Here is a 21,641-nt window from a genome sequence, read left to right as displayed (position 1 = left end):
GCAGAATTCAGAAGTTACAGGAGAGAGACCACTCAGCCAGTTTCTGCTGGTTTGAAAAGGAGGCCTCAGACTTGTCAGCACCAGAGAGAGTGGTGGAGTGGGACTCTGTTTGATTGATTGACTGGTGTCCAACGAATGGGTCTGAACGCCATAGGCTGCCCGGTAACAGGTGGTGATTGGATCATATACAGTGGAATGACTTTCAGATTCCCAAGGAGTTTTGTTTTGATTCCTGAAGGCACAGGGAGAAGACCTCTCTCTCTCTCTCTCTCTCTCTCTCTCTCTCTCTTCTCTCTCTCTCTCTCTCTCTCTCTCTCTCTCTCTCTCTCTCTCTCTCTCTCTCTCACCTCTGCTCTCTCTCCTCTGTGTGCTCTCTCTCCTCTGTGTGCTCTCTCTCTCTCTATGCTCTCTCTCTCTATACACTCTCTCTCTCCTCGGTTCACTCTCTCTCTCCTCTGTGTTCTCTCTCTCCTCTGTGTTCTCTCTCTCCTCTGTGCTCTTTCTCTCCTCTGTGTTCTCTCTTTCCTCTGTGCTCTTTCTCTCCTCTGCTCTCTCTCTCCTCTGTGCTCTCTCTCTCTCTCCTCTGTGCTCTCTCTCTCCTCTGTGCTCTCTCTCTCCTCTGTGCTCTCTCTCTCCTCTGTGCTCTCTCTCTCCTCTGCTCTTTCACCTCTGTGCTCTCTGTCACCTCTGTGCTCTCTCTCTCTCCTCTGTGTGCTATCGCTCTCCTCTATGCTCTCTCTCTCTCTCAATGCTCTTTCTCTCTATGCTCTCTCCTCTGTGCTCTCTCCTCTGTACTTACCCTCTCTCTGTGCTTTCTCCTCTGTACTCACTCTCTCTCTGTGCTCTCGCTCTCTCCTCTGTTCACTCTCTCCTCTGTGTGCTCTCTCTCCTCTGTGCTATCTCTCCTCTGTGCTCTCTCTCCTCTGTGCTCTCTCTCACCTCTGCTCTCTCTCTCTATCTCTCACCTCTGTGCTCTCTCTCTCTCTCCTCTATGCTCTCTCTCTATGCTCTCTCTCCTCTGTACTCACTCTCTCCTCTGTTCACTCGCTCTCTCCTCTGTGCTCTCGCTCTCCTCTGTGCTCTCGCTCTCCTCTATGCTCTCGCTCTCCTCTGTGCTCTCGCTCTCCTCTGTGCTCTCGCTCACCTCTGTGCTCTCGCTCACCTCTGTGCTCTCGCTCACCTCTGTGCTCTCGCTCACCTCTGTGCTCTCGCTCACCTCTGTGCTCTCGCTCACCTCTGTGCTCTCGCTCACCTCTGTGCTCTCGCTCACCTCTGTGCTCTCGCTCACCTCTGTGCTCTCGCTCACCTCTGTGCTCTCGCTCACCTCTGTGCTCTCGCTCACCTCTGTGCTCTCGCTCTCCTCTGTGCTCTCGCTCACCTCTGTGCTCTCGCTCACCTCTGTGCTCTCGCTCTCCTCTGTGCTCTCGCTCTCCTCTGTGCTCTCGCTCTCCTCTGTGCTCTCGCTCTCCTCTGTGCTCTCGCTCTCCTCTGTGCTCTCGCTCTCCTCTGTGCTCTCGCTCTCCTCTGTGCTCTCGCTCTCCTCTGTGCTCTCGCTCTCCTCTGTGCTCTCGCTCTCCTCTGTGCTCTCGCTCTCCTCTGTGCTCTCGCTCTCCTCTGTGCTCTCGCTCTCCTCTGTGCTCTCGCTCTCCTCTGTGCTCTCGCTCTCCTCTGTGCTCTCGCTCTCCTCTGTGCTCTCGCTCTCCTCTGTGCTCTCGCTCTCCTCTGTGCTCTCGCTCTCCTCTGTGCTCTCGCTCTCCTCTGTGCTCTCGCTCTCCTCTGTGCTCTCGCTCTCCTCTGTGCTCTCGCTCTCCTCTGTGCTCTCGCTCTCCTCTGTGCTCTCGCTCTCCTCTGTGCTCTCTCCCTCCTCTGTGCTCTCTCTCAAGAAAGGCTGTATTTCTGAACTTGCAGAGAACCTGAAAGAATCTATCTACAGGCCATACAAACCATTACAGGCTGCAAACAAAGACTGGAACCTGCTACCTAGCTCCAGAAGCGCTTCTGGGTATTTTATTCTTGAAACTGCAGAGACTTGAAGAATTCGTAATATAACCATGAACTGAAAGCAAGGCATGAAGAGGAGTGATATATTAAAAACCACCCTCTGAAACAAGTACTTTTTTTCCTTTGAGGTGCAAAAAGGACAACAAAGAGAAAACTGTTCCTGTTTCTTTGTGATATTGTGCCCTTACCCTCTGATAAATCCTGGTCACCTAACCTTTCCCTTTAGTCTTGCTGGGGATCTAGACAGAATGGGCCAATAGGAAGCCTGCTTACTTTGTTTCCCCATTGTTTGTACTGTTGCTATAAATTACTTTGCGTAGTTGGAATCTTATGTTTTAGTCTTAATCAAATAAAATGTTATGTTTTAAACAAGCTCAATGAAATGGAAATTCTTACACTAGAATCCTATCCTTAGCCTGTGAGCCTCACTGACCGTGACATCATGCTAATGGTTTAATTGACCGGTTGTTCCATTTAAAATATGCTTCTAGTTCTCTTGTATGAATCTGTTAGACTTTACACTGAGTAACCTCATACAAACATGGTTGCTTTAAGAAATAGCTTCCCATTACAGCAGGAAATACTCAGTGTGGGATGGGTATTCACAAGTACCCGCAAGCATGGAGCAGCACGGTTAGCACTGTTGCTTCACAGCTCCAGGGTCCCAGGTTCAATTCCCGGCTTGTGTCACTGTCTGTGTGCAGTCATCACGTTCTCCTCATGTCTGCTTGGGTTTCCTCCGGGTGCTCATGTTTCCTCCCGCAAGTCCCAAAAGACTTGCTGTTAAATGAATTGGACATTCTGAATTCTCCCTCTGAATACCCGAACAGGCACCGGAATGTGGCGACTAGGGGCTTTTCACAGTAACTTCATTGCAGTGTTAATATAAGCCTACTTGTGACAATAAAGATTATTTTTATTATTATTATTTTAATTTACAAATGTGTGGAAATAAAACTATTTATTGGTGTGAATATTCAATTTGCTGTATAAAAGTTGCAGGCTTCATGTTAACGACCAGCGGGCTGGAGTTGAATCCAAAGTTTTTCTTTTTTCTTTCAGATACTAACTTGCTGTGCATTTCAAGAATTTCTGTTTTCAACCTTAAGCCTGCAAAATTAGGATTTTCCTATCTCTTGAAGTGTTTAAGTTATAGTTTACAGCAAATACTATTTCAGTTGAGGTGTTTTCCCCAAGGGTCCCCACCACGTTTACATACTGTGTAAGGAAATCTTTGTCCTCATTCCCTCACACCCAACCATCTGCCCTCATTTAATTCATTCCTGTTCCTTATTAAATCTGTTCCTCTTGTCCTGAATTAGTTAGCTAATTACTGTGCTGTGGTTTGTAGATGCGGTTTGCTTATACGCACTTCACCCAAAGACTAATCCTTCATGCTCGAACCTTGATTTTGAACACAGGGAAAGTTATTCAAATATAATAGCCCAGCGCTGTACTCAAGCACTCCAGGAACATCCACTGTGCTGTTAAGGCGGGAGTTCCAGGATTTTGACCCCACAACAGTGGACAAACGGTGATATATTTGAAGGTGCAAGCAGTGTCTCTGGCATGACTCGGTGGGTGAGGGGGGCGGGGGGGGGGGCAAAGAGGGTAGGGGATGGCGAAGGGGGCCACCTGATTGAATTTGTATTTGCCTCACAGACACACAGATGCTTAGGTCACGTGTCCAGCCCCAAAATAAGCAATGCAGCACAGATTGGCAAATCATTCTGGACTTTAATAGGTCTGAGTGGATCAGCTGCCCATTGCTTACGCTTGCTGACCTTAGGGTAGAAATGTGAAGGTACATTGTTATTCTTCCATTAACTACCTCTACTCTATGCCAACCACTGTGCTGTCATATTGTGGATGAGCCAGACATTGGGGATCAAAGCCACAAAATCTGGCCATGGCAAAACGTTCTGAGCACTGTCTCCTAACTCCATCTCCTTCTCTGCTGAACGGGACAAAGAGTAATCTCATATCACCCAGTTTTGGCATTACTCACTCCATCACCACTGAAACCATTATTCAAATTTTCTTTGCTTCCAAACCTCTCCCATCCTTCCGTACTGTCTGCCAAGCTCCACTCAACACAAACTCCCATTAAAACCCCTCTGCCTGTTTCATGTCTCATTCTTGGTTGGATTGCCCCTTTGCTGTTATCTCCCTAAAAACCCAAATGCTCAAATTCCAATTTCAAAAGTCTCACCTTTGCTTACAAATTCATTCTTGGTCTCTCCTCACCCTGCCTCGACTATGCCCAGTCTGTGCTTTTTTCTTTGTCCCTCAGCCCCAGACATGTAATCTTTTTCTTTCAGCCATTCCGTTGCATGGGCCCTACTCTCTGGAATTCTCTCTTGAAATAATCCCACCATGACACTCATCCGCTTAACGTCACAGACACCGTAGTTTCAACCATCCAGGACAAAGCAGCCCGCTTGATTGCCACCGCATCCAAAAACATTCACTCCACCCACCAGCCAGGTGTATCATCTGCACGATGCACTGCAGGAAATCACCAAGGCGCCTGAGACAGCACCCTCCAAAGTCACGACCACCACCATCTAGAAGGATAAGAATCATGGAATCAACAGTGCAGACGGAGGCCATTCGGCCCATCGAGTCTGCATCAGCTCTTGGAAAGAGCACCCTACCCAAGGTCCACACCTCCACCCTATCCCCATAACCCAGTAACCCCACCCAACACTGAGGGCAATTTTGGACACTATGGGCAATTTAGCATGGCCAATCCATCTAACCAGCACATCTTTGGACTGTGGGAGGAAATCGGAGCACCCGGAAGAAACCCACACGCACACGGGGAGAATGTGCAGACTCCGCGCAGACAGTGACCCAAGCCGGGAATCGAACCTGGGACCCTGGAGCTGTGAAGCACTTGTGCTATCCACAATGCTACCGTGCTGCCCTATGGACATGGGAACATGTCCACCTTCAATTTCCCCTTCAAACCACTCACTATCCTGAATTGGAAATATATCGCCGTTCCTTCACTGTTGCTGGGTCAAAATCCTGGAACACCACCTTTTTAAGGGCAATTACAGAAGGTAAATAAATGCTGGCCTAGCCAGTGACACCCATTTCCCTTGAATATATTTGAAAAATAACATGCTTTTAAACATCTCTTCTGAGTCTTTCTACTACGGTGAAGAACCTTGTGGTGTTCTCCACGTTAACAGTCAGCTGCAAATTATTGTAACCCCTGCACCTCCACAGTTGTTCCAGTATTAAAGGGAATCTATATTGTTGGTTCGAAGAAATTATACAGAACTGGTTGTTTGAAAAGTGCTGTAATTCACCTTTTCTGTTATTGCTTTTGGATTATTTGACGAAGTTACCAGGGCAACAATTCTGTCACTACACTCCATTTACCTTTCAATATGTGCTTTAGTCACCAGTGACAAGGGATGACAACCGTGAAGATAAAACGACAATCAGATGCGAAACATCCCCTCCTTCATCACCGAGGACCATGAGGCTGGAAAAGCTGGCGCAATCACTTCAGTCAACCAGCCAAGAAGAAAGTCGAGGGTAAGGAGACTTACACATTGTTAAACCACGTTGCACGGTTTTAAAAAAACTATCTCTGAAGCAAATAAAATTGAAGATGCACAGGCAGTCTTCGAGTATGTGTCCCCGATTTCTCTCCACTGGAGTTATGATAGCCATATGACCATAAAATGCACAATCCGAATACATAATTTGTCTCGTGTGACACTAGTATCCAAGTAACCCAAGGAAGCTTCGGAGGGGATAGGGCGGATAGGGTGGAAGTGAGGGCTTAAGTGGGTCGGTGCAGACTCGATGGGCCAAATGGCCTCCTTCTGCACTGTATGTTCTATTTTTAAAAAAGACTTGACATTTATATAGGGCTTTTCACAATCACTAAACATTTCAAAGTGCTTTATAGCCAATGAAGTACTTCTGAACTGCTGTCACTGTTATAATGTAGAAAACGCAACAGCTAATTTAGACACCACAAAACAGTAATGGGATAGTGACCAGATAGGCTGATTCTGTGATGTTGATTGAAGGATAAATTTGGGCAGGACACAACTTCATTGCTCTTCTTCAAAAATAGTGCCATGGGATCTTTAACCTCCACCAGAACAGGCAGGTGGGGCCTCAGTTCAGTATCTCATCGGAAAGACAACGCCTCCGACAGTGCAGCACTCCCTCAGCACTGCATCAGCCTTTATTGTTGTGCTCGAGTCCGTGAACCTAGAAACCTGTGACTTGGTGGAGGTGCGAATGCTGATGACTGAGCCACGGCTGACATCCTCAGCCCTCGAAATAACTCTGCTTCCTCTATACCACAGACTGTTGTTGGTTTCTTATTCCAAAATGCTTTATTTACATAATTCATTCAGGTGCGAGTACAAGGGATAATTTCCTCCTCCAGTTAGTCTCAGGAAGTGCCTATGCATTCTAAAATGGTCTTTTAACAGCTTGTCACAGTCCAGCTTGGTGACATTTGAATTGTAAATAGATTTTAAAACCAGCATTTCAGGAAGGAAACAGAAACAACTTATGTTGATGTGGCCTCTTTAAACATAGTAAAACATTCCAAGGCACTTCACAGGAATGTTATACAGAAAATAAAGCAAATACTAAAATTGCGCCAAATACTAAAATTGGAATGGCATGGGGAAAGTAAGAATGGCATTCAATTCATAAGGTATTCAAGAAGAAAGTTGGAAGAGCCAGTGGCATAGTGGTATTGTCACAAGACTAGTAATCTGGAAACCCAAGGTAATCAACTGGGGACCGAGGTTCGAATGTCACCACGGCAGATGAAATTTGAATTCAATAAAGATCTGGAATTAAAAATACTGATTTTGCTGATTGTCATTAAAACCCCATCTGGTTCACTATAGAATTTCCCATGTGTTCATTACTTCTGGCTGTGTAGCATCTCCTAAAATCAATCCTAAATTGCTGGAACTTGTGTCCTCTTGTCCAACTGCTGTGATTTACATCCTGCCTGAAGACTTTATCCACCTTGCCAAATCCTGATGAATTTAGAAGACAGTTTCCCAGAGATTTGAGTTTTAATGTGTCTTTCCTCTCTCTTTAGATGGGGAGAGTGTTAATTGTGGGTCAAGTATCCATGTGGCCAGCATCACTGGGGACGATGCGGGAACTTGCAGTTTGTTACTTCAGCACAGGAGTAGACCAGTCATTCTATCGAGCTGGTTTCGCTATTCGACTAGGAAAGGGTGATAGATATGTACCTCAGTTCAGTTTGATTCCATATTCCTTCATAGCTTTGCCTATCGATCTCAGTTTTAAAATTTTCAGGTGCGTTAGCCAGGCCAGTTCTTTTGGGGCCAAGAACTCCAGATTTCCACCGTCGTTTGTGTGAGAAAGGTATTGCTGGCTGTCACTGAATAGACCAGCTCGATTTTTAAGGTTACACCCCGTTGTTCTGGACTTCCCAGCGGAAAGTAGCTTCTCTCTATTTATGCTATCAAATTCTCCAAGCGCCTCAGTGAGATAACCCCTTAATCGTTTATGATCAAGCCCAGCCCATACAATCTCGCATTGTAATTCAGCCCTGGTATCATTCTGAGGAATCTGCCCTACACCCTGCCCAAGGCCGATCCATCATTCCTGAGGAGCGGTGTTGACTCTGTGTTAGTTAGAACATGGACTGTCACAGACACCTGCGATACTCGGTGATCTCAGAAACTTAGGTTTTTAAGTGTCTTCTGGTTTCACTTCACTCCAGGTTCTGATAGGATTAACAATACTGAATGACAAACCTTTGGCTACAGAATGGAGTAAAAGTGGAAGCAGGTTATCAATACTTTCTGGTGTATAAGAGGCTTCCTCTCACGGTTATTTTTGATCACTTTTATGGTGGTTGCTTCTCAGCACGTTGACAGCCGAGGAGCTGGCTAGCAATCCCAGCAGCAACAACAGCAGCCAAGACTCGCTGCATAAAGCCTCAAAGAAAAAGGGCATCAAATCATCTATCGGCCGCCTGTTTGGGAAGAAGGAGAAGGCGCGTCTGGGCCAGCTCGGAAAGGAAATGGCTTCAGTCCATGGTATGTCCAACCGGTTTTCAAAAAATGTATTAAATGTCAAAGAATTCTGCGAGTTTTTTCAGTACATAACACAGTCAAATAAACCAGGAACGTTCAGTCTGATTGTAGGCAGTTCTCTTAGCCAGGAAGGTGGCAGTGGTATTCAGCTAACTTCTTGGTCATTGGATTCAGGAAGAGGAAACCAGCCAGGTTTCCTGCTCCTGCTTGGAATGTACACAAAATATCAGACTGCTCTAAATGTCTGGGCACCTGCTAACTCGATCTGACAAAGCACATACATGAATAATGGTCATCTGGGTGAAATACAGCAGGAACCTGGTATATCAATAAATAGAGACAGGAACAAGATTGGTGAATGTAAAGAGTGGCGCAGTGGTTCACATTGCTGTCTCACAGCGTTCGGGACCAGGGTTCAATTCTGGTCTTTGGTGACTGTCTGTGTACAGTTTGCATGTTCTCCCCGTGTCTGCGTGGGTTTCCTCCCACAGTCCAAAGATGTGCAGGTTAAGTGGATTTGCCATGCTAAATTGCCCCTTCATGTCCAAAGATGTGCAGGTTAACTCTGGTTACAGCGAAAGGGTAGGTGAGTGGGCCTAGGTAGGGTGCTCTTTCGGAGGGTCAGTACAGACTCTTATGAGCCAAATGGGCTCCTTCTGCACTGTAGGGATTCTATGAAGATTAAATTAAATGAGATGCTACCCTTTCAGTTCCTCCATTAATGTCGGACCTGTCCGTCTGTGTAAAACAAAAAAAAAAAAAATATTGGAGGGAGGGTGGCTGGCCAGGGAGGGTTAGGTTTTTCCCTCTGTAAGTAGCATTGTCAGGATGAAAGCCCTAAATAACAAATTCTAAGGACCACCAGGAAACTGAAGGAAAGTGCAGAATGGAAGTAACATGACTTAAATCTGACGAACCTTGACTCCGCCACGAATGGAATAATTTCTGATGGAGATCAGAATTGCACAGCAACTTATTTCCACTTTATTTTTTCCCTCACTCCATTAATAGTTGTATTTTCTGTGGGCATTGTTTCATGGTGCTGATATTTCCTCTTTTGCTTTTGGGCCTTTGGAATAATTTCATCAACTGACTTAGTTTTGCTTATCCCTAAGCTTAAGTGTTGCAGTAATATCAGGGCATCTATCTCTGAAAACGTAGGGATTTCCATCAATCCGATGGAATATTGATATTGAGGGATGGGCATGGGAAGGTGGTGTTGGTGTAACTGCTCTGATGGAGTACTTCCAACTTTTGGAATTTGACAACTGTGACCTTTCACACTTGTTCATATTAAGCTGTCCATGGTTTTACCCTTTTGCCCCCCTCATGGTGTGTACGACACTGGTACAGTTTTGTTGCACCTGTCCTCAGCTGCTTGAGAATCTTTGGGCAGCACGGTAGCATAGTGGTTAGCACAATTGCTTCACAGCTCCAGGGTCCCAGGTTCGATTCCCGGCTTGGGTCACTGTCTCTGCGGAGTCTACACGTTCTCCCCATGTTTGTGTGGGTTTCCTCCGAGTCCTCCCGATTTCCTCCCACAGTCCAAAGATGTGCAGGTTAGGTGGATTGGCCATGCTAAATTGCCCTTAGTGTCCAAAATTGCCCTTAGTGTTGGGTGGGGTTACTGGGTTATGGGGATAGAGTGGAGGTGTAGGCTTGGGTAGGATGCTCTTTCAAAGAGTCGGTGCAGACTCGATGGGCCGAATGGCCTCCTTCTGCACTGTAAATTCTATGAAAAAAAATCAAACTTTGACTTGTTCTTGGGCGCAGGCTTTATATTTAATGAAACGTTTCAGTTTTAAATGCTTTTTGCTGAATGAAATTATGAATTTTTACATTCATAGTTTCTGAGGTTAAAAATAGAGTCCAGTGTCAGAAAAATCACTGTCAGAAATTTAAAACAACATTTAATTCAATTCTGTATTAGAATACAGTTCCCATTTCATTATGTAAGCTGTTAAAACGTCTGACCTAGTTTCGTACAAATCTGTCTAGTTTTGTAACTTGGCACTGTTTATATGCCCTTCTTCTCTGCAATCTTTATCTTGCTCAAGTAGAATTATCACGTGCTCCGCTCCACCTCCCATGTGTTTGCCAATATGTTTAGGTTGGTGCAATGTGTTCGTTGTGACACAGGCATCAGTCACTGGCAAGTGTACAATACATTGAATGTGTCAGTGATTTATATTGCTATATGGGAACAGGAGATAGCCATTCACCCCCTTGAGTCAACGTCTTTCCACGAGAACATAAGAAATCGAGCAGGAGCAGACCATTCAGCTCCTCTCGTCTGCACTGCCATTCAGTGCAGGCATGGCTGATTTTCTACCTCAACTCCACTTTCCTACTTGCTCGCCATATCCCTTTATTCAACCAGAGACCAAAATTACGCTTACCTCAGCCTCCACAATGGAGCATTCACGAACTTCATGGAGAAATGCCAAGATTAACAGCCATCTCCGTGAAGAAACTTCTCATCACGTTCCTAAATGAGCCTGCGACGATGCACCCTTCTTCTAGCAGGAAAGAACAAACCCCATCAGAATTTTCTTTTCAAGGGACGTGGGCGTTATTGCTCGGCCAGCATTTATTATCTGTCTCCAATTGCCCTTGAGCAAGTGGTGGTGAGGTGAGCTGCTAGCTTGAACTGCTGAAGCCCATGTGGCGTAGGTACATCCACAGTACTGTTAGGGAGGAAGTTCCAGGATTTTGACCCAACAACTGTGAAGGCGATACCAAGTCAGGATGGTGAATGACTTGGAGGGGAACCTGCTGGTGGTGGTGTTGCCTTGTCCTATTAGTTGATAGAGGTCACCCACTTGGATGGTGCTGTCAAAGGAGTACTGGTGAGTTTCTGCAATGCATCTTGCAGATGATACACATTGCTGCCACTGTCCGTCGATGGTGGAGGGAGTGAATGTTTAATTGGTGGATGGGGTTCCAATCAAGCAGACTGTTTTCTCCTTGATGGTGGTGATCTTCTAGAGTGTTGTTGGAGCTGCATTTATTCAGACAAATGGAGAATATTCCATCACACTCCTGACTTCTGCCTTGTAGATTGTGGACACGCTTTGGTGGGGTCAGGAGGTGAGTTACTCGCCGCAGAATTCCAAGCCTCTGACCCATTCTTGTAGCCCCAGTATTTATTTGGCTAGTCAGGTTGTCCATGCGGGATTTAGCGATGGGAATGCCATTGACTGTCATGGGGTGATGGTTTGATTCTCTTTTATTGGAAATGGTCATGGTCTGACACTTGTGTGTCAGAAATGTTATTTGCCACTTGTCAGCCCAAGCCTGGATATTGTCCAGACCTTGCTGCACATAGACGAGGAATGCTTCTGCATCTGAAGAATCGGGAATGGTAATGAATATTATCCAAACATCAGCAAGCATTCCCACTTCCGATCTTATGATGGAAAAAAGATCATTGATGAAGCACCTGAAGATGGTTGGGCCAAGGAAACTACTCTGAGGATCTCTTGCAATGATGCCCAGGGCTAAGATGATGACCTCCAACAACCTCGTCCATCTTCCTTTGTGAAAGGTATGACACCAACCATTGGAGAGTTTCCCCTGATTCACATTGATTTTTGCTAGGGCTCCTTGATGCAACACTCAAATTCTGCCTTGATGGCAAGGACATTTTTCTTTTTGTGTACTTAATGATGTGTTGAGCTGCTCGCAGAAAGATACTTTTCACTATACCTTGGTACACGTGACAATAAACAAATTCAAACAGTCACTCCCACCTCACCTCTGGAATTCTGCTCTTTTGCCCATGTCTGGACCAAGGTTGTAATGAGATCAGGAGCTGAGCGACCCTGGCAGAATCCATATTGAGCAAAATTGAGAAGGTTATTTCATAGATTATCATAGAATTTACAGTGCAGAAGGAGGCCATTCGGCCCATCGAGTCTGCACCAGCTCTTGGAAAGAGCACCCAACCCAAGGTCAACACCTACATCCTATCCCCATAACACAGCAACCCCACCCAACACTAAGGGCAATTTTGGACACTAAGGGCAATTTATCATGGCCAATCCACCTAACCTGCACATCTTTGGACTATGGGAGGAAACCGGAGCACCCGGAGGAAACCCAAGCACACACGGGGAGGATGGGCAGACTCCGCACAAACAGTGACCCAAGCCGGAATCGAACCTGGGACCCTGGAGCTGTGAAGCAATTGTGCTATCCACAATGCTACCATGCTACCCTAGTCCCGCTTGATAGCACTGCCCACGATTCCTTTCATCACTTTGCTGATAATCAAGATTAGACTGATGGTATAGTGGTTGGATTTGTCCTACTTTTGGTGCAGATTATATATTTGGGCATTTTTCCACATTGTTGGGTAGATGTCAGTATTGTAGCTGTACTAGAGCAGCTTGGCAAAGGGCATGGCAAGTTCTGGAGCACAAGTCTTCCGTACTATTGCTGGAATATTGTTAAGGCCCATCACCTTTGAAGTAACCAGTGCCTTCAGTCGTTTCTTGATACCATGTGGGGTGAATTGAATTGGCTGAAAACTGGCATCTGTGATGCTGGAAACTTCAGAATCTGATACATTTCAATGAGATCACCTCTTAACCTTCAGAATACCAGAGCGCCTAGGCATATTCTTCAGCCTATCATTATAGGATGACCCTCTCCAATATAGCGAACCTTTGTTGTACCGTCGCCAAGGCAAGTGTACCCTTCTGTAGATTTGGAGACTAAAACTATGCAGAGTATTCCAGGTGTGGTCTCAACAAGCCTTGTACAATTGTAGTGATACTTCTTATTCTTGTACGCCAATCCCCACGTAATCAAGGCCAACATGCCATTTGCCTTCCTATTGGTTGCTTTCTGTACCTGCATGTTAACTCTGTGTTTCTTGGACTTCCGGTGGCGGCTATGACGGAGTAAGTCGCACATTTGGCGGCTCCCGCTCTGGTCGGACTTTTGGACCTTTTCCCCCGATTTTCTACCGGACTTGAATTATAAAACTGATGACAGAGGCAATTGTGTACTAAATTCCCACATCGGTGCATGGGGAGAAGGACTAGAAGTGCTCGTCGTAAAGGCAGAAACAGAAAGACAGAGAAGGCTTGGGCTGAAGCTGCAGCAGGAGACAGCATGGCGGAGGACCGGACCTCTGGTTTGTCGACCCTGCGGTCAACGGAGCAGCTGGTGCAAGTTATTCAGGAAGGCTTTGCTAAGCAGAACGGGACTGCTTGGACTCGATAAAAGAGTCAATTGAGCGGCTGGAGCTTAGATTGGACGCCCAAGATCGGGCGATCCAGAAAGTAGAGAAGGCGCTGGCTGAGCAGGAGGAACATCAAATTGCGGTAGAGTTGGAGGTGGGGATGCTGAGAGACCAGCAGAAAAGGCTCCTGGAGAAGGTGGAGGACCTAGAGAGTAGGTCCCGCTGGCAGAACTTGAAAATCATTGGGCTCCCGGAGGGGTCCGAAGGAGCGGATGCTGGGGCATACATAGCGGGTATGTTTGAGAAGCTGCTGGGCGAGGGGACATTCTCCCGACCTTGGAGGTGGACAGGGCTCACAGAGCGCTCGCGAGGAAGCCGCAAATGGGAGACCCCCGAGGGCAATGGTGGTGAGATTCCGCAGGTACTTGGATAAGGAGCGTATTTTACAGTGGGCCAAGCAGACACGGAGCTGTAAGTGGGACAACAGTATCCTGCGGGTTTACCAAGACCTGAGTGTGGAGGTGGCCAGGAGAAGAGCAGGCTTCAACCAGATTAGGTCGATCCTTTTTATCAAAAAGGTGAAGTTTCATCTGTTGTATCCGGCCGATCTCTGGGTCACGCACAAAGAACAGCACTTTTATTTTGAGTGGCCTGAGGACGTGCTGGACTTCGAGGAAAGGACTGGTGGTGGACTGAGAACTTTTGAACTTTGCTGCAACGTTCTTATTTTGCTTTTTTTGTTTATCTGTTCTTTTTTTTAAGTTTTTCGTTTTGTGGAAGCTGTTTGTAATGCCTTTTGCATTGATTTGGGACCAGCGGCCGAGCTGAGTGAGTTAAGGTTTTCATTTGCACTGTTGGGGGATGGAGGTGTGCTTGTTTAGATCTTGGTGTTTTTCTGTCGGGCAATTGTGTGGAGGTTGTTTGATGTTGGAGTATGTTTGTATGAGCGGGCGGGGCGGGGGTGGGAAGGGAACAATAGGTGGGAGACTATCCGGCACCAGGGATGGGGGCCACCAAGCTAGCTGGACGGGCTAGCTCACGGAAGCGCAGTGAGGGGTGTGCGTATGTTCGGTTTATTAAAGGGGTTGGGTTACAGAATGTTGTTAATGGGGGGGGGGTAAATGCTCTGCTGACGAGGGAGGGACTTGGGCTAAGGGACAGAGAGGAGGTTGGGGGCGGAGGCTGCCTGGGGGCAGACCGGTAGAGGCGCGGAGCATGGGCTGGAGGCAGGCCTAAAAAAGGGGATGGCTGATCAGCGGAGGGGGGAGGGGGGGGGACAATGAGCCCCCCAACTAGGCTGATCACCTGGAATGTTTGAGGGTTAAATGGGCCGGTCAAGAGGGCACGTGTGTTTGTGCAGCTTAGGGGACTGAAGTCATATGTGGTAATGTTGCAGGAGACACACCTTAGAGGAACTGACCAGACTAGATTGAGGAAAGGCTGGGTCAGTCAGGTCTTTCACTCAGGACTGGACTCAAAGACTAGAGGGGTCACGATCCTGACCAATAAGCGGGTGGTGTTTGAAGTGGGTAGAATAGTCTCCGATGTGGGAGGTCAGTACATTATGGTCAGTGCGAAACTGGAAGAGGGGCAGGTGATATTAGTAAATGTGTATGCGCCAAATTGGGATGATGTGGAGTTTATAAAGAGGATGCTGGGGAAGATACCGGACCTGGATTCACACAGGTTGGTCATGGGAGGGGACTTCAACACAGTTATTGACGCTGGCTTGGATCGGTCAAGCTCAAAAACGGGCAGGGTGCCAACAATGGCAAAGGAATTAAAAGGGTTCATGGAGCAGATGGGGGGAGGGGGGGTGGATCCATGGAGATTTGGGCAGCCGAGGGTGAAGGCGTTCTCCTTCTCCTCACATGTGCATAAAGTGTGCTCCCGGATTGATTTCTTTATTTTGAGCAGGACCTTACTGGCAGGGGTGGTGGACATGGGGTACTCGGCGATCACAATCTCAGACCGTGCTCCACACTGGGTTGACCTGCAGGTTAGTAAAGACAGTAACCAGCACCCGCACTGGAGGTTAGATGTGGGACTTTTGGCTGACGAAGGGGTGTGCAAGCGGCTGAGGAACTTTATTCAGAACTACATACAGGTCAACACGACACGGGGGAAATTTCAGCAGCGGTGGTCTGGGAAGCACTGAAGGCAGTGGTCAGAGGGGAGCTGATCTCGATACGGGCCCATAGGGAGAAGGTGGACCGGGCAGAGACGGACCGACTGGTAAAGGAGATACTACAGATCGATGGGAGGTGTGCGGAGACCCCAGAGGCTGGGCTTTTCAGGGAACGGCGGAGGCTACAGGTGGAGTTCGGCTTGTTAACCACAGGGAGGGCAGTGGAGCAGCTGAGAAAGGCAAGGGGGGCGATCTATGAGCACGGAGAGAAGGCCAGCAGAATGCTTGCACAGCAGTTTAGAAAGAGGGAGGCAGCCAGGGAGATCGGGAAAGTAAATGACTGAGATGGGAACCTGGTTGGAGATTCAGCAGGGGTGAATAAGGCGTTTAAGGATTTCTACAGTAGGCTGTACAGGTCGGAACCCCCTACGGGGCCGGAGGGGATGAGGCACTTCTTGGAGAGGCTGAATTTCCCAAAGGTGGACGGGGAGCTGGTAGAAGGGCTGGGGTCCCCGATCGGGTTGGAAGAGATAGTGGAGGGTCTGAAGGCCATTCATTCGGGTAAAGCCCCGGGGCCGGACGGGTACCCAGTGGAGTTTTATAAAAAGTGCTCTGGGATAGTGGGCCGGTGTTGATGAGGTTGTTCAATGAGGCAAGGGAAAGAGGGGTGCTCCCCCCGACGATGTCACAGGCCACGATTTCACTGATTCTGAAGCGGGACAAGAACCCGGAGTTGTGTGGGTCCTATGGTGATGTCTAGCATGAGAGGACATAGCTTTAATTGAGGGGAGATAGATATAAGTCAGATGTCAGAGGTAGGTTCTTTACTCGGAGAGTAGTAAGGGCATGGAATGCCCTGCCTGCAACAGTAGTGGACTCGCCAACACTAAGGGCATTCAAATGGTCATTGGATAGACATATGGATGATAAGGGAATAGTGTAGATGGACTTTAGAGTGGTTTCACAAGTCAGCGCAACATCGAGGGCTGAAGGGCCTGTACTGCGCTGTTATATTCTATGTACAGGCTGATATCCCTGTTGAATGTGGATGCCAAATTGCTAGCCAAATATTGGTCTCCAGGATTGAGGATTGTGTTCCGGATGTTATTGGGGAGGACCAGACGGGGTTTGTTAAGGGTAGGCAGTTGGTGACGAATGTAAGAAGGTTGTTAAACGTGATTATGATGCCCCCGGAAGGTAGGGAGGTGGAGGTGGAGATCGCAATGGATGCAGAAAAGGCTTTTGATCCGGTAGAATGGGACTATCTGTGGGAGGTACTGGGACGGTTCGGATTTGGGCGGGGCTTTATTGACTGGGTAAGGTTGCTGCATCAGGCTCCTGTGGCAAGCGTATGGATGAAGAGGACAACATTGGACTATTTTAGACTGCACTGAGTGACGAGACAGGGGATGCCCCCTCTCCCCACCGTTGTTCGCGCTAGCTATAGAGCCGTTGGCAAGGGGGGGGGGCGGGGGGCGCACAGAGTCTCTCTCTATACAGACGACCTGCTTCTGTATGTATTGGACCCAATAGAGGGATGGAAGAAATCATGAGGATTCTCGGGGAATTTGGCCGGTTTTCGGGGAATAAGCTAAATATGGGGAAAAGTGAGATGTTTGCTGTCCAGGCGAGGGGACAGGAGAGGCGATTGGGGGAGCTGCCGTTTAGATGAGTAGGGGGAAGCTTTAGGTACCTAGGCATTCAAGTGGCGCGGGAATGGGACCGGCTGCATAAATTAAATCTGGCCCAGCTAGTAGACCAAATGAAGGACGATTTTCCGAGGTGGGACACGCTTCCGTTGTCACTGGCTGGGAGGGTGCAGACGGTGAAGATGGCGGTCCTCCCGAGATTCCTGTTTGTATTCCAGTGTCTCCCCATCTTTATTTCGTGGTCCTTTTTTAAACAGGTCAACAAAGTGATCACTAGCTTCTTTTGGGCGGGCAAGACCCCGCGAGTAAGGTAGGTAATGCTTGAGCGGAGCCGGGGAGAGGGCGGGCTGGCGCTGCCAAATTTTAGTAACTATTACTGGGTGGCAAATATAGCCATGATCAGGAAGTGGGGAGGGGTCGGAATGGGAGTGTATGGAGGCGACTTCATGCAAGGACACCAGTCTGGGAGCGTTGGTAACTGTGCCTCTGCCGTTCCCGTCGGCACGGTACTCCACCAGCCCCGTGGTGGTGGCGGCCCTGAGGGTCTGGGGGCAATGGAGGAGACATGTGGGAGCACAGGGAGCATCGGTCTGGTCCCCAATCTGCAATAATCACCGGTTTGCCCCGGGAAGTATGAATGGGGGATTCCGGATATGGCGGAGAGCAGGGATTGAGAGGATAGGGGAGATGTTTATAGAGGGGAGCTTGCCGAGTATGAGGGCGCTGGAGGAGAGGTTTGGGTTGGCGAGGGGAAACAAATTCAGGTATCTGCAGGTGCGGGACTTCCTACGTAAACAGATGTCAACTTCCCGCTCCTACCGCTAAGGGGGATTCAGGACAGGGTAGTTTCCAGAGGGTGGGTAGGAGAAGGGAGCATCTCTGACATTTACAAGAAACGTAGGAGATGCAGTCTGAGGAGCTGAAGCGCAAGTAGGAAGAGGAGCTGGGAGGAGAGATAGAGGATGGTCTATGGGCGGGCACGGTGAGGAGAGTCAACGCGTCCGCAACATGCGCCAGGCTCAGCCTGATACAATTCAAGGTCGTTCATTGGGCTCACATGACAGTGGCCCGGATGAGCAGATTTTTTGGGGTGGAAGACAGGTGTGCAAAATGGGCGGGAGGACCAGCGAACCATGTCCACATGTTCTGGTCATGTCCGAAGCTTAGGAGATTTTGGCAGGGGTTTGCAGATGTCATGTCCACGGTGTAAAAACAAGGGTGGCACTGAGTCCAGAGGTGGCGATTTTCGGGATGTCGGAAAACCCGGGAATCCAGGAGGAGAAAGAGGCAGACGTTCTGGCCTTTGCTTCCCTGGTAGCCCGGAGACGGATACTATTAGCTTGGAGGGACTCAAAGCCCCCGAAGTCGGAGACCTGGCTATCGGGCATGGCTAGCTTTCTCTGTTTGGAGAAAATTAAGTTTGCCTTGAGAGGGTCACTGTAAGGGTTCGCCCGGAGGTGGCAACCGTTCGTCGACTTCTTCGTGGAAAATTAATCATCAGCAGAAGGGGGAGGGGGTAGTTTAGCTCAGAGTAGGGGGTTAACAAAGGTGGGACCTGTGAGGAAGGGAGACGGTTTTTGCGCTATGTTTATAGTTTCATGTACATTGTTTATTTTGTTGTTGTTACAATACCAAAAATACCTCAATAAAATGTTCATTTAAAAAAAAAGTGTTTCTTGTGCAAGTGTATCCTCGTCTCTCTGAACATCAACATTTAGAAATTTTATGTGACTTGAAAAATTATATTCTTCCTACCAAATCGAATAGGCTCACATTTCCTCGCATTATATCCACCACTTTGTTGCCCACTCACTTAACATGTCCGTAACCCGGAACGAGTCCATCAAGCGAAACTGCGTCCCCTCCATTGACTGAGTCTACATCTCCCGCTGCCTTGAGAAAGTGGGAAACATGATCAAAGACACCTCCAAGCCGGGTTATCCTCTCTTCCAACCTCTTTCATCGGACAGGAGGCACAAAAGTCTGAGAACACGCACTAACAGGTTCAAGAACAGCTTCTTCCCCGCTGTTACCAGACTCCTGAATGACCCTCTTATGGACTGAATTGATCTCTTCACACTTCTCCACTGAATAGTACTACACTCCCTTTGTTTCACCCGATGCCTGTGTCTATGTATTTACATTGTATATTTATGTATGTCCTATGCTTTTTCATGTGTGGAACAATTTTCTTGGACTGTACGCAGAACAGCACTTTTCACTGTACCTCTATACATGTAACAAATAAAATTCAATTCAAATTCATATCTCGTTGCAACCTCTTTGTGTGCTCCTCACAGCTTACACTCCCACCGAGATCCATATCCCTTTAACGCCTTATTTGACAAAAATCTGTCAATCTCAGTTTTGAAATATTCAACTGATATCTGCAATGGGATTTTATTCTGATCATTTTCCAATCCTGCCCCTTCTGTCTTTCTTTGATAAGCTGGTGTGCTACCCATCTTAGATTGTGATTCTAAGTGGCACAGGCAGGGAAGATTTCCGGTTAATTTTTTTGTGTGCTGAATTAACTGATTTCAGCTCAGATGATGGTAGGGAGTTAGAATTGGTTATTGTATTGTTTTGCTATGTTAGAAATCGGAAAATGTTACCAGGCTTTCCATTCCTGATAACTGTTGGGTGTTCTCCATTGGAAAATATACAGATGTGGATATGAAAGGATACAATTGCATCAAACTGTCTTGTCTTTCACAGTTGAATAGACCTGTATTCCTCACTGTCGTGATTTATACTTGGGGATGGTACTAATTAATAATGCATATTAATAGAAAGAGCATGGAAAGGGAATCGTAGGCAATATTGTGATGAGGAAAATGATTTTGCCAATGGTACCATGACCTGTAGGTTTCTCCAGTCATCATGTTGGACCTCGAGTACACCATGCATTATATTTGTTTGCATGAGTAAAATTGTATCACATTTAAAAGAATGGTTAAGAATTAAGCTGTATATATTGCAAATGACTAAAACTACAGACTGTTTTTTTTCTTCTTTCTTCATAGGATATGGATACTTTGGTAAGTAAGAACAATATAAACGGCCTTCTCTGTGCTTTCAATATTTTCTGTTCTTCTTAACAATTTAAATGAGACAGCCTGTGCATGAGCTTGATGGGAGAGAAGGGGTTTTAATTTGTTAAATGATGTATCTGAACTTATTTTGGTAATGATTGAAGGTGATGTAATAGGATAGCACAAGAATGTAACTTACCATTTGCTGCTACTGTTAAACGCTTGTTTTGACAATCGTAAGGAGGATGTGTATTTCCTGAGTACTCCAAAGTAACGACACCCACAAGAGGCCAGTCTTACTTGTTGGGAAAATTCTCTGGTCAGGTGTTTTCCAGTTAACCTGACGAGAGTTGTTTTCTTTTGGTTACTTTCTTTTTGGATCATAGAAGATTTAGTCTCCCTTTTTTAGGTCTCTCCCCGCGCACACACTGTCTATCACACTGTATAACATAAATTTTTGAAGAAAGGCAGCCTGCCTGCTGGCAAACCTCTTCCACTGACACTTAAGAGCCTTCTCGGAGATATGTAAGAATGGCATGGGCTAGTTGCCCTGAAAATTCGATCTTGATTTCTGACCTTCATTCAGCACAGTGCACTGACAGTATGCCTGAGGGAGGGAATGTGCTACCGCAAGAGTTGCGAGCGTAAATCCCTATCCTATTGGCAAGGTATATGGGCATCAACATCATCTACCACTGCAGTCTGGTTACTTTTGTAACATCAATAGGCTTAAGTAGGGTGCTCTTTCCTAGGGCCGGTGCAGACTCAATGGGCCGAATAGCCTCCTGCACTGTAGGGATTCTATAATTCTATTACCATATGTCCATTTTGTGTTTTATTCTGTCAGTTGATGTCTGACTCAGGCTTTCATTTTTTAATTATTGGAACTTGGATTAAAGTGAGAACAAGATTAATGGTTTCTTCAGTGTCCCTTTATTGTTAACTAGGTGGCATGTTGGACGCAGAAATGGGCATCCAAGACAATCTTACTCTTGGCAAACTTGGAACACAAGCGGAGAGGGACCGAAGGCTAAAGAAAAAGTAAGTTTTAAATAATTTTAAAGAAGTGTGAGAATCCTAGTCATCTGATTGTTTTCAAGATTTGATTATTTATTTTCAATGAGCCTAGAGGGAAACCTGCACTCAAACATATACCCTCTTCCTTTACCCATCTGCATCATATACAACTGACTATCCTGCAGTAGATAGTCAGCTGCCAGGCTCTACGGTTGCCAGTCTGTACTATGACGCAAGAGTTCTCGGTGCTTCTGTTACCTGGTGCCACCATTTTATCAGAACCCCTTCGTAGTCTGGTATTTGGGATCTATTGATGCCCCTTTGTATCCTAGTGATGGGTCCTAATGCCTTTTTGTCCTCTGTGCTGCATGGTACCACTCTGCCTATGCCTCTTTATAGCCTGTTGACATGGGTCTGCCTGTTCTTCACAACATAATTCCCGCAGTATTGCCATCTTCATGCCGCCTCATGTCATATCCTCTGATTCTTTACTCTTCTCTTTCTTGTCAGTGTAACCTAGGCATGGACTGCGACAAACCAACCAAGACTAAG

At 46.9% G+C, this 21,641-nt stretch overlaps 1 protein-coding gene across 7 annotated transcripts in view; it reads left to right on the top strand.

Moving 5' to 3' along the window:
• The window catches only part of ppfia4 (PTPRF interacting protein alpha 4), a 791,036-nt gene that overhangs the window by 710,186 nt on the left and 59,209 nt on the right, over positions 1-21,641 (top strand). For all 7 annotated transcript variants that reach the window (XM_072480454.1, XM_072480451.1, XM_072480452.1 and 4 more), the window contains 4 exons: positions 5,414-5,553; positions 7,900-8,072; positions 20,064-20,078; positions 21,020-21,113. In XM_072480454.1, coding sequence (XP_072336555.1) covers positions 5,414-5,553; positions 7,900-8,072; positions 20,064-20,078; positions 21,020-21,113 — 422 coding nt within the window. The remainder of the gene's footprint in view (positions 1-5,413; positions 5,554-7,899; positions 8,073-20,063; positions 20,079-21,019; positions 21,114-21,641) is intronic.

Source organism: Scyliorhinus torazame, chromosome 17 (assembly GCF_047496885.1).
Source record: "Scyliorhinus torazame isolate Kashiwa2021f chromosome 17, sScyTor2.1, whole genome shotgun sequence".
Classification (NCBI taxonomy): domain Eukaryota; kingdom Metazoa; phylum Chordata; class Chondrichthyes; order Carcharhiniformes; family Scyliorhinidae; genus Scyliorhinus; species Scyliorhinus torazame.
Note: the sequence above shows the minus strand (reverse complement) of the source record. Positions and strands in the feature narration are given on the sequence as shown.